The 22,005-nt window shown below is 36.7% G+C and overlaps 1 protein-coding gene across 13 annotated transcripts in view; it reads right to left on the bottom strand.

Annotated features, from left to right (window-relative positions):
* Positions 1 to 22,005, bottom strand: part of robo2 (roundabout, axon guidance receptor, homolog 2 (Drosophila)) — a 618,934-nt gene that overhangs the window by 21,225 nt on the left and 575,704 nt on the right. For 9 of the 13 annotated variants that reach the window (XR_001477914.2, XM_015341922.2, XM_015341923.2 and 6 more), the window contains 5 exons: positions 21,615 to 21,896; positions 20,582 to 20,707; positions 15,606 to 15,762; positions 12,249 to 12,509; positions 10,444 to 10,655 (listed from right to left, as the gene is read on the bottom strand). Coding sequence is in view for 12 of the 13 variants with exons in the window: in XM_015341922.2 (XP_015197408.2) it covers positions 10,444 to 10,655; positions 12,249 to 12,509; positions 15,606 to 15,762; positions 20,582 to 20,707; positions 21,615 to 21,896 (1,038 nt within the window). In the remaining variant the exon portion in view is untranslated. The remainder of the gene's footprint in view (positions 1 to 10,443; positions 10,656 to 12,248; positions 12,510 to 15,605; positions 15,763 to 20,581; positions 20,708 to 21,614; positions 21,897 to 22,005) is intronic. The other 4 variants (XM_015341928.2, XM_015341929.2, XM_015341934.2 and 1 more) reach the window with 1 other exon arrangement.

Here is a 22,005-nt window from a genome sequence, read left to right as displayed (position 1 = left end):
AATATAAAAAAAAAAAGTTCTGCATATTTTTTTATGAACCTGGAATGTTTTTTTTTGCATGCCTAAAAAATGAAAATAAACCAAAAATATATTTACAATTACTAGCCTATAGGCAGTGCTGGAACAGCTCTGTATGGCCTTTAGACTGTAAAAAATAGCTCCAGTCTAGTCTTCAGGTGTGAACTGATAACCAGCGGATAACAACCTGATTGATCATATTGACTGAAAGCTGAGAAACAAAGAAAAGCAGATAAACCCTGGTAATTGCTTAGAATGCCCTATAAACCTCCCTCTGCATGGTCACAAATCTCTGAATGACTCTATCTCTACCTATCAGATCAGCTTTTTCATAGGCGGGCAGTTTGAAAATAGCCTCAAGACCCCATAGCTTTTCATTATTCATTAGCATTTCATTCCTCTCATACTGGAGCTACCAAATCATATCTCAGGCTGTGGATGTCCTGTTCAGATGTAATTTTGCAATTACAAGGCAAGGACTTGGGGTTTTATATTGTAACGCCCTCGCCTGGTGGTGAGGAGGAAGCGCCCCTAGGCGCTCGTAGTACCGCTGGGCATGCTGGGAGTGGTAGCTGGGGAGAGTCTGAGGGTCAGCACGATGACCAGCGGCTGACCCTACCTGTGTAAATAATGTCCTAGTAATTCTAGTGCCCTGTGTAGTCTTATAAGAGTATAGCGTGTTGTTAAGTAATTACCACCCTCAAGATGTGTATGTGTTCAGTCAGTCTCCTCATGTGCGTGTATATCCTGTGTTTGGTTTTTGTAATTGTTAATGAATAAAGCTAGCGCTTGGTTTGTTAATCGCGCCACCACTCGTCCTTTGTTCTGAAAAGAACCTGTATACGCTACAATATATTGTGTCAAGTTTTGCTTTTGTGGTTATATTTTGCTGGACAATATGGAAAAATTGCAATATCTCTGAACAACATCACTAGATATACTGTATGTTCTTATAATAAAAGATTGCTTTGCTGTATTTGTGATGGAAATCTGTTGTTGTGAAACCAAGGTTGTCTAGTTTCTTATGATATACCTTTTTCTCATGCTGTGAAATCGACATGTTGTGCTGTGTGGGTATTTTTTTATTGTATTCAGGAAAATCTAATTCATTTGGCTTTTTAGAAAATAGTTTTACTACTGTGAAAAATGTTATGGTTTAATTTAGAGGATATTTGAGACCACTTGATTGTGCAATACTTGTCCTATTTAAATAAATGTCCTATTTAAAAAAAAATAAACAAACTGTATCCTAAGTAAACATTGATTTCAGTTTGTAACATACTGTATAATACAATAGTTCTGCAGTTCATCTAGTAACAATATGTACTGTATACAGACCATTACTATATTGCTGTCACTTGTTTTCTTAATTGATCAATTATGTTTTCTATGAATTGGCTTCATTACTCTGCTCTCCTCCCCACTGATAGCTGATGTGTGGTGAGCGTTCTGGTGCACTATGACTATCATCCAGGTGGATGCTGCACATTGGTGGTGGTGTAGGGGAGTCCCCATTACCTGTAAACCGCTTTGAGTGGAGTGTCCAGAAAAGCGCTGTATAAGTGTAAGCAATTATCATTATTAATTATTATGTTTTCCAAGCAGCTGTATAATTAGTTGCATTTGTGAAAACAAGAGCAGGGTTATGTCATATTATGCATTTTGTCCTTTCAGGATGAGCAAGTGTCATTCACCCATGATTCCTTTAATTGTCATAATTAATTTGTCATTCACCTATAATTTAAAATTACCCACAAGTATGCATAGGCTGCATAGGTGACACCTGAAGAAGGCTGAGCAGCCGAAACTTTTTATTTTCTTTCTTCTCTTTTTGGCATAGAATAAACCTATTACTTGTTCAATAATCTTAAAATGCAATCCTAACTTCACTGTCCTTGGTTTCCCTTTAATAACCTTGAGGTCTGATCAATGATGGAGGCAAAAGTATCTACCAAAGAGCTGGAAGTTTTTTTATATATATATTTATAATGGAATATTGTACATAATCTGAATATCTGGAACAATAATGATGACAAGGACAAAAATTATTATAGATTAGTACCTAATATTTTAATTTTTGTACAGTAAGGAGAAGGAAAATGTATTCTTCCTGTTGGATTTCCTGCCTTCCTACAGTACAGTGCATAATTCGATTACAACACAATTTTCACTAATAAAGTATCTTTAATGCAAGTTCATTTTTCTCTGAAAGCAAACCTACTTTAGAAAAGAAAAGCCTAATTGTCCATATTAAAAATCCTGTATTACTTTCAAAATTATAATTCCTATAGGGTCAACTGTATGAGATGGAACTAGTATTTCATGTAAAGAAAATTTCACAAAGGTCCTAGTTGTTTGAAAAGAAGGAAATTACTTTGTTCATTAAAGTCAGTGTTTGACTTCACATACAAGAAAAAAAATAAACTCACCAGCAATATAAAAGGGATTATTGCAAATCCTCTGGAATGTCTGTCCTCCTGTAAAGGATAACTCAGGAACCCATGGTATAGTATGTTGTATAGTATCTGATGGATGCTTAACATTGGAAATGCCTAAAATTATGAGGGGTTCTAAGAAGGAATATTTACATTTAAGAAATCACTTAATTAGCCACATACAATTTTTTGCATTAGGAATTTGTCTTTTCACATACCCCAGCTTGCTCTCCATGAGACACACAGGCAGGCAGAGAAAAGCTTGGGGTCAGAGTCCAGGGTCAGCCATTTATATGGTGCCCTTGAAGCAGCTGGGGTTAAGGGCCTTGCCCAGGGGGCCAACAAAGTAAGATGCCTACTCCTACAGGACACAGGATTTGAACCGGCAACTTTCCAGCTACAAGCACAGATCCTTAGCCACAGTGCCACCACTCCACCCAGCTGAATGTATGGGCTGAATGTGTAAAATATTTCTCTAAACATGGTGTCTTACTTAATTTTCTTCTGAATATAAACCAGCTTAAAAGAATGCCATAACAATCCAGCCAAAATACACACATTAGCTGTTAAACAGTGACATTTCTCAGATTGTTGTGCTACTTGGCAGCCTCCAAAACACCAGAATACAAAACTGACTGGGAGACAGAAGTAGACATGATGGAGGGAGACAGAGAGGGAACAAAGGCCGGCACCGCTTCACTTTGTTTGCCAAGTGTGTGTCTGAAAGTTGTGACTTCTTCAATCGATCTGCTACTTCCAGGCTGGACAGAGCCTGAACCGAAGCCAAAAGGCCAATGGGGAGGATATAAGGTTACAGACAACCTTTGAGACATGAGGATAATGAGGGCAAGCCTGTCATTACAGCTGGGGGCTCTGCAGAAAAGCAGCAGGTATTGACATTAAACAACAAAGGTTATCAAGCAAGATAAGGGCTTGGATCTAGGAGAATTAACTCAAGGAAGAACAAAAGGAAAAAAGGGCACGACTGAAGTTACATGGCTGAAAGGAAGAACAATGAAACATATATGCTGTAAACTTTTTACTTTCTGTTGCCGAATGTCAAATATGATATGCTGCAGAGACCCACTGGAGACATCAGATGTCCTTAAGCTTGTAAATCATACTGATTCCCAAGCCTCAAAGAACCACATACCTCCAACCTTCAGTGTTATTATCCCTTAAAACTGGAAGCACTGTATGGAGCTAGAAATATCTGCACTGTCTTTGATCTCCCACTTCAATGGAAAGTATTTCTGGTGTTTTTTGTATTTCACTACAAAAGTGATCATTTGCTTTTATTCTCTTTATGTCAATTTTAATTCCCAGCAATGTACAGTATACATTCTCTATTTTCTGTAATAACACCCGGGGATATTATTTTTCAGTGCTTCTTCCTGTAGAGTCTGATAACACACTGGTGTATTCTCTTTTTTACAATACTACCTGCAGCATTATGTATTACTGAAGAAAACATATTCTGGAGGTCTGGACTTAGAAAATACTCATTAAATTGTCTAAGATAAGAACCCCCTGTTCTGTTAAACTAGTCAAGGCACTTAAATTGAGTGCAGGCTGAGCCCTGTAGTCCAGACATTTCAAAGTTCAAAGTTTAGTTTTTAATTAATTTGCCAACTACCACTTGCTTAAGTGCACAACTGGTTTGCTACACAAAAGCCATTATTGAACCTGCAGTGCTGTCAAATTATGCTAACTCTCATCATTGTGGCCAGCACCTGGGGTTTACAGTATGAAAAGGGATTGACAGCTCAAAAGCATGCTTTAAAGGAAAGATACAGCGGTTCCCACCTTCTCATTTTTTTTTTAGAAATTTGGAATTGATGATTTGTTTTAATCACAAACCTCCTAATTTGGAAATTCCAGCTGTTTTAATGCTTGGCTCCCCGGTGATATATCCTAATCCTTTCGGCAGAAAATGAGACAAGTGTACTTGCCCCACTGCAGAACCATCCAACATACAGGTGTCCAAAGTGTTTGATAGGAGAACTAGCACTGAATGGATCAGCAGCAAGTCTCTCACTGACGCCCCTACAACCTAGCAGGTGCCTGGTATGTCCCAACAACTAATTTCAGCTATAACTTACTATCACATAGCAAATCACAGATAGTCAGCGTGAGGCATGAAATTAGCAACATATGGATCATAAAACGTACTTGTGTTTAAAGCAAGCACCTTTTCTAGTTGAGCCACAATAAAGGCAGTTTGATTAAAAAATATTGTTGATTGCTAAGAGTCTGAAAAATAAAGCTGTTTATAATTTGTACACCATGATTATTTTTATGTGATTATTTTTCTCACTGTAGTGCGAAAGAAAAAAAATTTCAAGGTCATAGGTTAGGTACAGAAATGAGGCAGATCTTTCTGATACATGTCAAGCTTGCAGACAGCAGGTGTTATATAGTATGCTGAAGAGACCCTGCTGACACAAAAGCCCATCAGTACCTGCAAAACAATCCCAGGTCCCATTCGGCTAATGACGTAGTTCACATTAATAAGGTCTGAACTGTACTTGGTACCAAGGCCTTTTTGAGAGAAAACATTGTCCTTAATTAAATGATAATTGTTCAGCTCTTTTGGGTGATAGAGCAACCCATACAGGAGAAAAGTGTCTTAGAAATGTTTGTTTTGTGAAGTCTTTTATTCTGGAAAAGAATAGACAGTGGCCTTGCTGTCACAGGACAGGCAGGAGTCAGTGGAATCAGTGAAGGTGATGATGCTCCAGTGGACTCGTACCCATCTAATCAGATGCCACTCAGCTGTTCAGTCAGATATTCTTTCTAATTGCTGTCCAGTGACACAGTTTTAATTAGAAACTTCAGCTTCTACAGTGTACAGTCAATTCTTCAATTTAGTAAGCTTTTATACCCTGATTTACTTCTTTGGAGGCATTAGGTTAACAGATACACAAGTGCTAGAACAATGTTATAATGTTCCGAATGACAGTAAATTATGTGACCTCTTTCATCTACTTTCCTTCACCCAAAATTAAATGTGTAATGCACATATGATCTATTGAAATACATTAAAAACACTTCAGAACTGTTAAGTCTAAAATATAAATCAGAAGGACGGTGTAGGTTTTGTAGAAACACAAAGAAACATTTTTTAAAAATCTAATTTGGATCATAACTATGTATAAACAAAATAGACTGTAAAACAGTGTGCAAAAATTCCCACTATAGCTTTGCTTTTCTTTTGTTACATGACATTGGTGTACATTTTTCAGGGGAACTTTTTAAATACTTGCAGGAAAAATTCAGAATTTAAACATTATGCAATCAAAGTAAAATATTATATAATCAAAAAAAATCCCCATTCTCATTTTTATAAAACAACCTAAATGATTATATACAATGTCAATACATTTAATTAATCCTTAATAAATACTCAATTTATTCTCAAAACCTGACTGTTTTAATAAAATTATTGTTTTTCATCATGGACTTATAGTAATAATTTTTTATGGATACCTTGCATCATCTTCATAGCACTGTTGCGCCATGAAGTGTGTTTGCATGTGCTCTATTTTCTGCTAGGACTTCTATCAAAGCTGTTATAATGCAGTGATGCAACAAGTAAAGGCTTATTCCATGCTGAAGAGAGAAGAAAAGAAACACAACGTTTCAACTGTGGAGCCTTCTTCGGGTGTGTTGTTTCTTTTCTTTTCAGCATGGAATAAACCTTTACTTGTTCCTCTGCAGCCTAAACATGCTGACGCAGCTACCTACTTGAACTAATAATGCAGTGATGAACTGGAAAGAGCTGCATCTGTAGGACAGGCTGAGGAATCCACTTGCTTTATCCCAGTAAAGACAAGCAGAGTGGTGAGAGGTTAGAGCTGGGGGATGCATTATGCAGACAGATGAAGACAGACAGAGAATGGACAAAGCAGAGAATCCTCTGTGTGGCCAGGCTGAAAGGACCGAGAAGGCACAGTGCAGCTAAGCAGAATAAAGCAGGGCAGTGGAGCTGTGAAGCCAACCAGGACAAGAGAACTGAGCAGCTGCACAGTGCCACTGGTCTTGTGGGTGCTGAGCAGGAGTAAAGAATAGGGGGTAGATGAGAATCAGGCTTGCAGTGGGGTCCCATCTCAGGATTGGGCAGACAAACTGAATAAGGCAGAATATTTCTTGATCTGACAAGCTTGTTGTGTTAAGAGTACCTTCTTAACTTCATAGTAAGCTCAATGGCAGAGCACCTGCCTGTGGCAGACCAAGGTTTAAGTAAACTGGAGCTAATGAAATAATTACCCATTAAGTTGGGACAGGTGGCTGGTCCAGAAGCCCCAAGCGAGTTCTCACAGCACCAGGAGGTGTTTGACACTTTGTGAACACATCTGGTTACCATGGAGACTGATGCTGTAAACCCTGCCTTGCCCGGGCATGACAAAAGCTAGACATATTTAAAATAGTGTCTGTAAACTAATATATGTCCTAAGTGATTGTGTATATAAACAACTACATTTCACATCCCTTAGAAGTGATACAATATCTTTTTTAAATTCATCTTTGGTCACCAAGCCCTTCACTTCTATGCCATTAAGCTAGCAGATAAACTGGAATATTACTGCTAGACAATAACATCTATGCCACTAAAATTAATTTATGATCACTCGGTTCTTCATTTGCATATAATTTTCTGCTAAAATCATTCTAGTTGATGAGCCGGCGTCTCCTTTATCCATTAAACCTTGTGCCTAAGAATGTGAACTTACTAATTGCTGTCTTTTTATGGGCACAAAAGCAAGCAGAACCTAATCACTACTATACATTTCCAGTCTTTTGAGTCATGCATGTTAACTGCCAGTTGAATAAAAACAGAAAAAAGTCAGATCTCTACAAAAATGAGCAGTACAAAATCTGAAAGGCACTTTGTAAATAGCCTTTAAGAATTTCTGGATCTCATTTATAAATTTAAAGAAAACAACAAACATGAAATTAAGTTTGAGTTCTTCAGCTGCAAGTATAGTGTATTTAAAATGATATGGAAAATTATATGGCTTTGTCATCTGAACTATACTTTTTTTAAAAAATGTTCAATTAGGATTGTAAGGGGCAATGTGCTGTAGATTTTCTCTTCTAGGAAAGATATGAGAAGAAAGAAGTAGAGGTTAATCCCATGCTGAAATTAGAAAACAAAACACAATGTTTCAAAACCCTATACACTGAGCTTTCTTTATTTTAAAATGCTTCAAGGACTTTTATTCCAGAAAGACTTCAGAAATCAAGGATTATTCTGAAACTAGAATCACATCTTCCACCAGCTTTTGATGATAGACTAATTTCTTATTAAAAAAACTCCCCATTCATTACAAATCTGAGCTTTTCACATATTTATAGAAATGCATCCCTCAAATTTCTATTTGTTTGGATACACATTCTCACCTGCTGTGGCCATTCTCACTTGCTCTTTCTTTAGTGTTTTATGTTTCTGCAGCTTTTCTCTCCACCTCACACCTGAAGGAGGCTCAGTAGCTGAAACATTATGTTCTTTGTTCTTCTTGCATAGCCAAGGCATGCTGATGCAGCTCCAACCTCTGCCTTCTTTACTTGTCACATTTTAGACATTAAATACGTCTTTTTGCATTAAATCTACCATAACTAACAGTAAGAAAATTCAAAAAGTAATAATGATATGGAGTTGCACGTGAAGGTGAATTCTTAATCTCAGGTTAATTGATTTCAGATTTTGGGATAGCAAATTTTAAAATCTTCCTTTGATTCTCTATCGGCTCTGATTTTGAGATTTAGGCTCCCAAGAATATTTGAAAAACATATACATATAAAACAAATTTTGTTTTAACTGCATGGAATAAAACTTGGCTGAAGACAGAATACACATCTTTACACATAGAGAGTTTGGGATCTGCACTACTGTACTTTCTATGTATGTTACTGAAAATAATTACTTAGGATCCTAATGCAGAATTAAATTCAGATTCTTTTTTTTCCCAATAAACATTTGCAACCGAAAACTGATTTCTGTAAAAACAATCAAGTCAATCAGATTGTGGCATGCCCTTGAATAATAAAATAAAAATCTCCTGACAGAACAACTGAGGAGGATTAATTTTGCATTAGCATTAAAGAAGCACAATTTGATTGCAATCATGTGATCAGAAGCAATAGAGCAATGATCTTGTCAGTCATTGCCGTGTTTTTTCAGAGAGAAAAAACTGTTTTTAAAGATGATCAAGCTGTTTAATCCATTCGTATTGAAGGAAAGAGATACTGTATTTAAAGTTAAATTGGATAGGCAATAAATATGGAATGCTGGCAGCCCCAGGTAAAGTGGACTAATAATCACTTCCAAGAAATCAAGTAAAAGAAACACATTGAGTCTGCTAATCACAGAAGCAACAGAATAGTTAGTTATATTTTATCACTTTAAAAATTAGGTTTAAAACTGTATACTTTTGTGCCACTAATATATGTATATTAGGATATTAGTAGTTCAAGTTGGTGGCTACGTCAGCATATGTAGACTGCAAAGGAACGTTGTGTTTCTTTTCTTCACTTTTCAGCATGTAAACCTTTACTTGTTCTTTATTAGGATATTATCTGTAATCACAGAACCCCCCCCACTCAGGTCCACTGGTACAGAACATTTGAAATGCTCCTAAGAGACACCTGCGGAGTGACATCACCACACCACCTCCAATAAGTAGCATCTGTTCAACTCAATCAAAGTGCTCCTTGAAAGGTTGCTTGCTAACAGGTGAGCTTGATTGAAGGTAATTGGTGGGGTTATGATTGGCAAACCTCACCTTGACAACAAGCTGTGCATACATTCTTAAACTACAGCATATGAACAGTGTTTGGAAATACATTTGAGTCTATATCATGTATTTAATGAAAGAACAGAAAAGTACAGACCTTGAAACACCGCCAAATGTTCACAGTGTACTGGAGTTTCCTGATATATAGACTAAATGACAGCTCCCTAAATTTGTTTTCCTCTGAGTATAAATGGCAAGATTTTTAATCTCTTCCATTCTCCTCTTCATCACTATTCAAAAGTGCTGCCTTGCAGAACATTTTTTCCCCGTTTTTAAGAGTCTGGAGGCTGTTCAGTTTCCTTTCTCTCCTATTCATTAGGAGGCGATTACACCACAAACATGACAAGATGTCAGTTTCATCAAGTATAATAACTCTAGATTTCCATTGCTTTTGAAAACTGGGCTACTTCAAGCAAAAAATGCAGGAAGGCTGTTTTTTTTTTCCACCAAAAAGAGGCTTCTGTGAAGGATTGGGGGTTGGCAGATTAAACTGCTTGGAATTTCTGAAGAAGTGTGGATTGTATCAGGATGCAAGAATAATCTAGCTCATATAAATGTACGACTTACCTACAGTGCTTTCACAGACTATGATACAGGGAAGGATAATTTTATGTTTTATCTTTCTGCTGTAATAGTACCAAAATTCTGAAAATCATTCCTTCTTTACTGCTGTGAATGTGTTTTAAAAATAAAAGTAGAAACTACCTCCCATGACCTGAATCCATAATGAAATATGCTTCATATATATATTTCATTATTATATTTTACAACTATTATTGTAAACTAACTTTCACCTCAGCATCTGGTATTCTCTGTAAGCTGAAGCATGCTAACCTTTCCTTTAAATTTCAACCTTCTTAAAATGCATGAATGTTTCTTATCTTTTTTTATTATCATTCTTCTGAGCAGCCTAAACTGATGAAACCAAAAAATGAAGCCAAAAGTGTCAGTTTCAAGTGAATATATTTTCAGGTCCATGGACTTCATAAATGCTTGTCAAAATGTTTCAGGAGAAATAAAGCACGTTTAACAACATTTTACATAAAAAGTAACAAGATTGTCAGCTTTCCTCTGTATGCTTCTGTATATATTGTGCAACATAAACATTTCAATGCCTGAAAAAAAAAGCAATAAAACAAAAAGAGAGCACAAATCTCTATTAAACAAGGTGATTAACAAGAGCATTTACTCACCTGTCACTGAGCTGTCCAGATTGTCCATGCTGGAGCCAGGGGTGTGCTCTATACCTCTGAGTGGCCGTGCCATTTCATAAGCTTCGTCCTCTTCTTCATCATCGTCTTCCTCATCTGGAATGTCAGTCTCAAGATCTGAGACCAGAGTACTAGAGATATACCCCACAGGAGGGGCAGGGGCTTGGGGTGGGTGGTTACTGCCCTGCATGTGCCTGATAGAAAGAAAATAAATAAGCATGACAGCCATAAGGGAAGTTTAAGGAAATAACCAGAAAAAAATTAACAAAGTTTTACAGGTTTTATATTTAAGAATTGTGTTGGTATTTATTTCATTCTTGCTTTGATTCAACAAGAATTGTGAGTGACAGAAATTGTTGGTTTGTGTAAATTGTTCAGTAACTGTGTCCAGCAAGCATAGTGAGGTTATGCACAGTTGAAAATGTACTATGAATAAATCTGATGTTAATACAGTAAGAAGTATATTTATACAATATAACTATACAATATTTTACAATAAATAAAATCATTTTAATTTCTATAATGTATTTGCAGTATATACTGTTTCATTATATTAGAACAATTTCCCACGGTTCAGCCCATGACTATAGGTACAAATATAATCCATCCATTATTCACTGTCGTTTCATCCTATAGAGCTGGAGCCTCACCTGGCACCACAAGGAACAATTTGGGAGAAGACTCTGGATAGGTTGCCAGTCAAAGGCAGGATCCATACACACATAGCATACAAATTGCCATAAACCTAGCCAGCATATTTATTGAGGTGGGACACATACACCCCATAGAAGATGCCCAAGTTCAGAAACAAACTCAGTGAGACAGCAAGCTGTACCACTATGCTGACCTACTGTAAAATATCACTTTTAATATATTTATTAAATATATTAAATAACATTGCCATGGTGTTTTTCTACCTGTGCAATTCCAAAGGCAATAAAGCAAGTGAAACATTTCTAAAATACAATTCTCATTCATTTCAACACAAAATTTCAGAATTGTAATGATTTTGTCTTAGGACCACATAATGGCTTTGTGTTTCGTCAGAAGGAGAACATGCCCTTGGTAGACCAACAGTCTGTTTTGAGACTGTTTTTCATACATCTGTCATCCATCTAGCACCTTGCAGGGCAAAGAGCGACAGCACGTTCAAGTCTCTGTTTGCATGTCGTATTTGGCAAAGTGGGAATCTGTCACATTTACAAGGTCTTTTCAAATGTCAAAATCATGATTAGCCCAGCATAGTCATTATCCTTGAACATGGCATTTTCTATTAAGACATGACAACCTTTCTGTCGCTTGTTAATACTTTAATGAGAGATGTGCACTTCTTGCTGAAACACAAGAGTAAAGAAGGGGTGCACTTTGAAGCTCCATGCAGGAGTGTGCAATTAATAAAGGAAATATATACTCAGAGAAATTAAAAATGCCACACATTTATTGGTTTTATTAATAAACAGTCTAATATCACCCCCATTATGCATTTTTTGTTTAAAGAATTTTCAATCATAATATATAAATGTGGAGGAAATTATGTGAAGGGATGTGCTTTAAAGGAAACTCAAAGGATTTTAACAATTTAACTGTTTTCACCATATTTACCACTTTGGAACAGTGAATTTGTATGTCACAAATTTTTCTACTGCATATAATTCTTTTCGTTTTCATTCATCTAAAATATGACCTACGAAATACATGCTTATATTGCCTTGAACCACAGACAGAAAAAGTTTTGCGTTGATACATGGTAAAGTGGTTCCGCTATGCCTGAAGTTGCCTTTTCTCACCAGGTTTGTTTGGCAATGTCAAACTGGTAGGCCCGGGTCAGCTCATCCAGGTGAGCCTGAAGCATGGGCTGCATCTCATCCCGTGGGGAGGGCGTGAGTGTAGCGGTGGACTGCTGACCGAAGGACACTGCAGGGGAGGAAGCCACTCCCCGGATGGGTGGAGTGGGCACCCGCTCGTCTTCCTCCTCCAGCTCATCTTCCAACCCCTGATGAAGGTAAGTCTGGACTGGGAGTGGAGGTCCCCAGCCGTCACTCTCATACCTGCAGGAGGGCCGGCAGTTTATAAGGATAAAAGACCTATAGGTCTACCACAAAGGAAGGTAAACCTTGTTTTTTACCTCTGGCTTCTGACAATTACACATAGCTCAATTTAAAAAAGGAGGTGAAGCAGAACTGTGAAAACTGAATGAAACTGGATTAGCATACCTAAAATTACGATTGTGAGAACAAAAATCATCCAAAAATGCCTTCAGGTACAGTTCAGACATCATATGCAAAATCAGGTTTAATCTCAAACTGCCAGTCCTGAGTTCAAATTTACAAGACATAAGAAAATCCATTTACTAGAGACCTTATTAAGCAAGATGTTTATCCAGATAAAAAATAATGTGGATGAAAGCCACATTAAATTAAAATCATTAAATTAATTAAATTCAAGGGAAAGTTGTAATTTGCCCTCACAATATATGTTCCAAATTAACCTACAGTAGGTGTTAGCTGCTTATTTAATATTTGATGTTTGTGCAGAATACAGCCTGAGAGTTTCACATTAATTCTTATTGTTTTCAGGGAAAAAGTGAAAAATATGAAATCTGTATCAAAAAGAAAATACTCTAGTTCTGTTCTGACATCGAAATGGCACCAAGAATGATAACCTCCTGCAGAGCAAATGCTGGTGTTTTCATACATCTTATACAGGACCATCTTATTCATCCAAAAAGACCATTACACAGGTTGCTAAAAGCTTTACACATGTTAGGAAATCTCTCATTGAGTTAATATTTTGATACAATTACCAAAAGTGGTATTTCACAGCATCACAGGGCACAAGAAAAAGCACCAGACGCATGACGTAGGATAAGATAGCTGTGTATTGCACAGAATTATTAATTGAATTGGTGTAGCTATACTGCATACAGTATACTGAATATATATTCTATCATTATAATCTGTGACACCCCGTGTAGGGATGTGCGTTGCAAGGTATGGCTTTACTTTTTCAAGGCATCCCCATGCCTAAGATGGCTGCGTGCAGATCACAAACTGGTGACAGGAAACCAGCAATCACTGGAACAGGATGTAGAGCTGATCATCATAGACAAACAGAGTGGAGAACAAGGAGCATAGTTCATGCACAACCTATACTGGGTCACCCCTCTGCCCCTGACAAGCTGAATCTGTCACTTGCCATTGTAGGAGGGCTAAGTGATGTCACACACCCGAAAAAAGAAGGTGCTATATCTGAGTAACGGGAGCCAGGATAAATCAAGCCATGATACTGTGTGGTGTGTCTCTGCTCGCGGGCTCACCTTGAACCTGTGCCTCTACTGTGCACCTCCCAACACGGCATCACAAATATTATAATAATACTTGATTTAAATATATGTTTGAAATGTGTAATATTCAGAATCACAGACGGTGAAGACTTTACCCAAGCTTTGTATATTTGGGCAATATATAATAAGAGGTAACAATGTCTATCTACAAACAAGAAGCTAAGATATTACTAATGCTGACTACAATGTACTTACTAAATTTGTTATATGTATAACAGCAGTTACACATACAATAAAGGTTTATTTTCTTTAGCTGTGGCTTCATCACTAGAAAAATGCAACTGGGTGGCAGGGCTGATGTATGAAATGGGACCTAGGATGAAAATTTGAATTCATCAGGAGTTTCTTGACCTTCCACTCAACAGCAGCCACATACAGTATGCATTATCTGTTTGAGCTGTGATAGTATTCTGACACAGTCAATCTGCTGTTTGGGATTGTCGTGGGCAAAGAAATGGAGTCGCAAGTTTAGACAAGTTTGTGAAATTGTCTTAACCTCTTTCATGCTGGTACAGTCAGTAACTATTAAACTGATTATAAGAGGAAATTCACAATTAATTTCCCTTAACAGTCTTAACAGTTCATATTTATCCATCAGGAAAATGACACTAGTATAATTTGGTTCATCTGTGTTTGTTGTTTAGTCCAACATGAGGCCTAGCTGCTCGGTGGGTAAGGCACATGAAATACTGTACAATATAACTAGCTCATTGAAGACATCCTGACCATGTTATGGAATCTTAGTGTTTCAAAAATTCATTAGACAATGGATACTAAAGTGTACTTGAAGGAGTTCTCCTAACATTGTCATGTACTGTAATCTGCTGGAAGGAAAATCATGATTCATTACAACCTTTCCTTGAAAATAATAAATTACCTATATTTTTGTTTTGTATTCATCATCATATGCAAATCACATATATTGGTCTTTAGAGTTGGTGTCTTATAAGGGACAGTTTCTCTGCTTTAAGTTATGATAAAAGCCAATAACAGTCTGCCTTCAGATATTTTAATCAGTCCATTATTGCTTTTGAACAGGAGCATTTACAGTAATTCTCCACCACCCAGTACAAAAAAATGGGAAAAAGTCACCTTCTATTGCTTTAGTACAAAACTTAACAGTACTGCAATCAGTATGACTTGTTACAGTACTCAGATCATATGGAATCATAACATTTGAAAAATGTATTTATTCTTTAAAATATATAATTAATTCAAAATGTTCAAAATATTCACTGTTCAAAATATGTTTGATTAAAAGACACTAATCATATTGTATTTTTATTGTGATCTAGCCACTCATCAGTTTTACTGCTCCAGAATACAGTATATTATCACGTGGTGAAATCCAGCTAAATACACAGTGAGAGCTTTTGGACCTTAGTTTGAATTGAACACAACTAGTGCCTTGCCCTTTATATGACATGCAATAATAACTTCAAAGGTCTTGTAAAATGAATCAGGTAACCAGCTGCTGGAAACTTAACCAAATGGTATAACTATTCAATTCTTATCCTTAAGGAAAGAACCGTCAGATCTGTAGAACCACAACAAAAAGTTTAATGTTGGTTTTGGAGTATAGTAAGCATTGGTCATCAAGGGCAGATGAAGTCAGAAACACATTTTTGAAGATAGCAAAATGTAACAATTACCAAGTTTTATTAAGAAATAAATGGGTATAACCAAAAGTCCTGAAGCAGAATGGTTCAGTTGTCTCTTTGTGATAATTGCATTAATCAAGTCTGCCATTGTTGCAGACTGGGCAACTTATTTCTACAGCAATGCGAGGAGACTAGCCTACCCTCCCTCCTGCTGATCTCCAGTGTAGTGGTCAAGCTCTGTGCCAGGCAGCGGGTGGACAGGTGGAGGCGGCAGGGGAACATTGGCCCAGTTTGATCCATTTGTCTTCTGAGGTTTGGATCCACTTTTGTTTTTCTTTTTCTTTCCTCCTTTTCCACCTGTAGATAGCATATATATATATGGTAAATGTGTTGCTCTTATTAGGGCATTTACAGTGACCAACACACTTGCTTAATGGCTGAATACTTATTTCACTTCTCTTGCTCATATTTTATTTAAAAATGTTGTTTACCACCTTATATATAAAATAAAATCTTACAGATATAAATAAAAAAGAAAATAAAATGTCAGCACCAATTCAGATTTTTTTCCTAGTTCACTATGTTTGTGTGTTCTCAAACATTAGACCTCAGTGTTACAAATGATGTTACCGTTTTGTGGATCTCTAGAGATTTATAGTCTGTTACAATAATTTGTTTCACCACAGGTTTGTCCAAGAGCATTTTTCATTCTTTTTGTTCCACTTTTTCAACAAAATTGTACCACAAACTGATGCTGCCAGAGGCTAATACCTCCTGTTTGTTCTTTCCATATTTGCAGCTGGTGGCTTTGTCTCATTGCTATGGAGATTTGTCTTACTCACCAGCCCTACATTCTTATCTCCTGGGTCTGTGGCTTACAACATGTAAAGTCTCCCACCAGCAGCACAGGCTGGAGGAGGAATATTCATATACATGTCATCAGTTCCCTCTTGGTAGTATTCACCCCATTTGGCCAATCAGAAGAAGTGCAACAGACAGCTACACAAATAAGACATCACTTGCCTTTTGTTAGAACATGACTCATTACTTCCTGCAACATAGCTGCTCTGACCAGACAGGGAGGATGTGCAGAAGGAGGAAAATTATTACTTTCATATGCCCGTACAAACTGATGCTTACGGCAGACTGTACAAAAATATTCGAGACCTAGGCCAGCCAGATAAGCTCTTCATGGTGAGACATGCAGTTTCAGCAACTCCTCACTCCTCACAAAGTTGTTAAGAATGTTAAGAGTCTCAATTTTTGAGAAGAGCACTCACTACATTACAATTGGAATTGAGATTAATATTGACCCCTTTAATTAAGGCAAACTGTGACACATTTTCTTATTTTTCTGACATTTTAGAAATGTAATTCCAAAGTTGATTATCGACCAAAACCTCTATATAAAATTAAGAAGGATTTTAAGTAACTTTTTCCCTGATGTCTTGTGTAGAGGGAAAGTAATTTGAAACTCTCCATTGGGTAGCTCATGTTTACCTAATACATGAAAAGACTGATACCAAAAACTCTAGTGTCTGGAAGGGGGGAGAACATCAATATTGTACTTCAGGGTGTACCCCACCTTGTATGCCAAGCTGAAGCTTCGGCTCCCTCGCGACCCTGAACTGGATAAAGTGATTAGAAAATAGAAGGGTGGATAATGTATAAGTATAGAATAATAATTTACAATGTCAAAGAAAATCCTTGATTATTTCAAATGCCATAATAGTTGACAGTAGCTTCATAGTATAATGTGTGCCTGTATATCGGGTCTTCAGGACAGGCCTTACATATTCATTAGAAAATGAGATCACTGGAAAGGTTGTGAACAGAGGAGGCCATTTGGTCCATTTAGGATTTTTGATTACTAGTAGCTAATTGATCCAATGATCTTATCTAGACACTTCTTGAAAGCAACATGACTGTGTATTTTTTTCACAAACATTTCTATTTATAAGTGTTTTGAATTATTGAATGAAATTAGCTTGCACTTATGTTCTTTGATTAACATTTCACTATTGAAACTGTGTTTATTTCAGATGAGGTTTATTAATATTTTTCCTGAAACTTTTTTACAGGAAAATAATTTTGATATGTGAACCATCTACTTTGAACAGTTCTGCTAAACTTGTTTGGAATTTATGCATTGTTGGAAGCAATACCTCTTCCCTAATGTTCATTTCCGTCTTGAAAATCTTGAATGGCAGCTGGGTAAAGAATGCTGTTAGAGCTTACTATTCCAGTGATACCAACTCACATGTTAGAGCAGCTATGTGAAGTAGATTCAATAAAAATTAATCCTTGAAGAAATCCCCATGTTCTGTCATTGGTCAAAATATTAGGAACCTCCAAGTAAAATGAATAGACTCTCCCAATGTATTCACAATGAATGGCTGGTTTGTGAAGCATGAGAATTTGCAACTCAGTCCTTTGTGGTATTACACTCCTTATGTCCTCAATGAAGGCAGGAACATTGAATTAGGCTGCAAATATTTCAGATCTCTGTGAAATAAATGTAATGTGCTGTTTAAAATGTTCTGACTTGGACCAACACATTATTCAGGGGCATTCATTATATTTTGGCCAGTGAGTGTATATTTATCTTAAAATAGACTATATTTCTGTTCTTAGTTGTGAGATCCTTCCAAGCATTACAGCCTTAGACATGATGTATAACCAGTGACACATCTTAAAGAAGAAACACCAACTTATAAACCACCAACTATAATGAAGTTAAGGAAAGATGCATTGCTTTTCTGTCATCATCTGTGACCACTAAACCACTTGGCCTTTCATCTGGTTTTGCAAAAAAAAATGGTTTAAACAGAAGAGTATTCTAGTTTCTTAGTATCTTCAGCTGCCATGTCACTGGTAGTTGAGACGTTTTCAGTGGTGCATCAAGGGATCTGCTTCCCTCAAAATCTTAATATAATTACTAAAAACATTTTTATTTTTCCCTTTCCCAGACTCATTACTATTATTCTGTGTATCTCAACAGAGAGGAGTATAGATTTGTATTGTGCTTGACATTTGCTGAATCCAGCAATTATTGGATTAGGTTGCTTTGCAGTGACAAAAATGTTTTTTTTAGTATGCTTTGTTTCAAAAAGCCCCAAAATACCTAAGCTACCTCTTTCTTTCCTTCAAAGCAATGAAAGCTTTATTATTATTTACCTTTCAAAAATCTGTTTACACAGTCATTTATAAGCACACTTATTTTGAAATTTCTTCTGGAGTGGACTCATTTGGAGTACAGAAGATGAGATCATGTGTAAAAATGTTTCTTCATTTCATGTAAATAAATCATTAAAATATGCAAAGGGAAGTAACAATGTAAGAAAGATATATAATTTCAGTTCTCAGTTTAAATCCTTTTAAAGGGAGAATCAACTGTCAGTTTTCTCATCAAAATCTGTGATTTTCAGAGACACTACATTAACTGTATTACGAGAGGTACACATAATAAGGTCATCAAGCTTTGGTTGGCTGAGATTTACAGCATGTGCAGGTGCTATTTGAAATACATTTGGAGTTTTTGCAGAAATCAATGTTTGTCCACAAGTTTTTTGTACATACCAAAAACAATTCCCTGCATAATTAGCAGTAAATAAGAGTGACCTTATTATTCTGCTTTCATGTTTGTAAAGTCTCATGGATGGCACTAGGATACATTTTTTAACTGCAGGTTAGGAAAATCCACACCACTTTGCATGGAGCTTATTCTACAATGAAGATTGCCTGTCTTCTGAAATGGAGTCTATCCCCAAGCAAGAGAACCTGATTAATGCACAGTTTAATGAAATCAGGGCCTCTATTACTTCCACAATCAGGCAGCAATGTGACTTTTTAACCTGTAAGAAGTCTTAAGGAAGCAGAAGCAAAATTAAATAGCCACTCTAGATCAGCTATAATATCTGCTTCATGAGCATAATGGCTGCCTATGTATTGGATTAAAGACCAGTTAAAGCACTGGCTTGTAACTAGATTACACAGAGGCTCCTGTGTCCTATAAATGACATTGTAATTCTCAGTACATGGGTTTTATTGTAGCCAGTAACCATTAGAAATAAAATGGGAAATGATCTCACTGACTCAAAAGGCAAAGAGTTTTTATATTAAAGTTTTGCACAAACTGTGTGTCATTCCTGAACCCACTAACAAAATCCGCCAAAACGGAATCCCATTTTCCACATTAAGGCTACTTTAACTTTGGAGTTAACACTTGGACAAGCCCCTGAAACAATACAATTTCATAAATTTAATAGGTAAAGAGATGAGGAATATGAATGGTCTGTGCATATCCCGTGATTTATGATTTCTGTCTTTGCACATTATTTTTCTATGAAATTGAAAAAAATGGCTCCTGAATTGCCACCTTTACCAAAGGGCAATTACTCTATCTATCCGACAAAACATTTGTGAACTTCAATAACTGAATAATTCTTTGCATTTATATAGCACTTTTCATTCCAAAGAATTCCAAAGTTCTTTATACATTGGAATGTTTTCATCACTTAAGTGCAGCACCCTTGTCATTCTGCAGCCATTATGTACCAGCAGACCGACTACACAGAAAAGTGAGACAATGCTTCACCACTTGAATTAAGGGAGAACATCATGTAAGCCAGAATGTGCAAGTCTTGAGTTAAATTTGGACAGAAGACTGGGTTTAACATTTCTGTTCTTTCAAAAATTACCATGAGTTTTCACTAACTAAGCAGTTTAAGGTTTCATCTCAAGGACAGGAAATCCTACAGCACAATGTCCTAATGTAATAATGATAAATCCAAACAAAAGACAATATTTATAATGTTTTATAGGGTAAAGAAGTGCTAGTTTAAGTTAAAAAAAACATTTAACTGTGTTGTTTAATATTATGCACAACAAGGGAAAACAAAATGTAAAACTTGTCAGAAGAAATATTGCTGTTGGTGCTCTTCTTCATACCTGTGGACAAAAAAACTTTTTGAGAGGCATTAAAATGTTAGAGCAAAGCAGTTTGAGGGAGTGGTCATTAATACTGATTCCCAGTTGATGTAGAGGTTATTAGTGTGATGGAGCATGCAACAGTAAGTACGTCAATAAAAATAAAAAAGTTCAAGCTGGCTGCATACTGCTAATAAAAGGTAAGTAGAAAGCAGAAGGACTTGAGTTTTCAAACCGTGAAACCAACCTGAGAGACTGCTGCTCCTTTCTGAGCTGTTGTGAGAGCTGGTGGTGCTGAAATCTTGTGATTGGTTGTGTGGCATTCTATTAGACAATCCTTCGGCCAATCGGTAGTCAGGAATGAAAAGTAGTGCTAAGGGTTAGAGGGCAAAAATCACAGTGGTGTCAGGTGATTAGCTCAAAGCACAAGCACATGCAGTCCATGCAGTTAGCTTTTAAAACAGAACCAGAGCTGTGGAAATCATGCGCTTTTCTGGGAACCCAAACCTTGTCACCTAAATCCTTTAGATAAAAATATTTTCAGTGATACACTATATACAGTACATCAACTGTATACATGCTACATATACAGTATGTACAATTTAAAATAAGAAACACAATATGTTTTGGACACATGATCTTATTTTATACTGACAGTACATTAGGGGAAGCTAGAAAGCTAGAAAGAAAATTGTGAGTTTTCAATTTAAATAAAAGTTTTGAGTGCCTAAAAGCTTTTAAAATATCTTTTAAAAAATTTAATATACATTCAACTCAAAAAATAAATCATTTTAAGTTCAATTATGAATAAAACAAAACAATAGCTTAATGTAATTTGCATACTAAAGCTTGTTTTCTTTGTTTGCCTTCAAATGTTGTCTAATTGAACTGCTGTCTTGCAGTTTGCAAAACAGTAACAGCAAAGTACTTTAATCTACAGATTTCTTCCAAAGACACTGCAAGGGTGAATGCAAATCTGCTGGCACTGTCACTGGATATGAAACCACACTTTTCATTCCAAGAGTTTCATCACGCAAAAGCAAAGGATCCACTCACAGCACACTTCAGAAAACACATTAGACAAGGTCTACTGTAATGTACTATGCTTCTAATAAATCTGGACTTGACAGGATCTGATGTGTGTGTTGTTCTACCTGATGAAAGGTTAGCAGGTGAAAGGTTTAGGCCCATGTCACATTACCACATCATTAGCATGCTTTAGTGATAAATGTGCTCAAATAAACCCTCTGCGGTGGCAGGATGGGTTAAGATTCACTTACTGTTGTTGCAGGAGTTTTTATCAGGCAGTGAGTAGCCCAGTCCTGTGAGTTCCTGTTTGGCCTGGATAGAAGCTTTCCACTGGGGGTCAGGCAGGTCTACAGCCAGTTCATGGATGCTGTTGGAGTGAAGGATCTGTGTGGTAGCATAAGGGGTGGCCTGTGAAATCTGACTGGGGCTGTTGTAGCTGGCCTTGGTGGTGAAGTCTATGCTGCTGTAGATGGCGCCATCAGAGAGCATGGTTCCTGTTTTGTCTCCCTGGCCTGGCACTGAAGGCAGCACATCTGTGAATAGAACAAGGAGGAAGAGGCAAAGCAGTGATGCGGAGGCCACTCGGACTATCAAGGCTTTTCAGATGAAAAATAAACGTGTCAGTCTGCTTGTGTGCATTTC

This window comes from Lepisosteus oculatus, chromosome 5 (assembly GCF_040954835.1).
Source record: "Lepisosteus oculatus isolate fLepOcu1 chromosome 5, fLepOcu1.hap2, whole genome shotgun sequence".
NCBI lineage: Eukaryota > Metazoa > Chordata > Actinopteri > Semionotiformes > Lepisosteidae > Lepisosteus > Lepisosteus oculatus.
The sequence above is the reverse complement of the archived record's forward strand: the minus strand, read 5'-3'. Positions and strand labels throughout refer to the sequence as shown.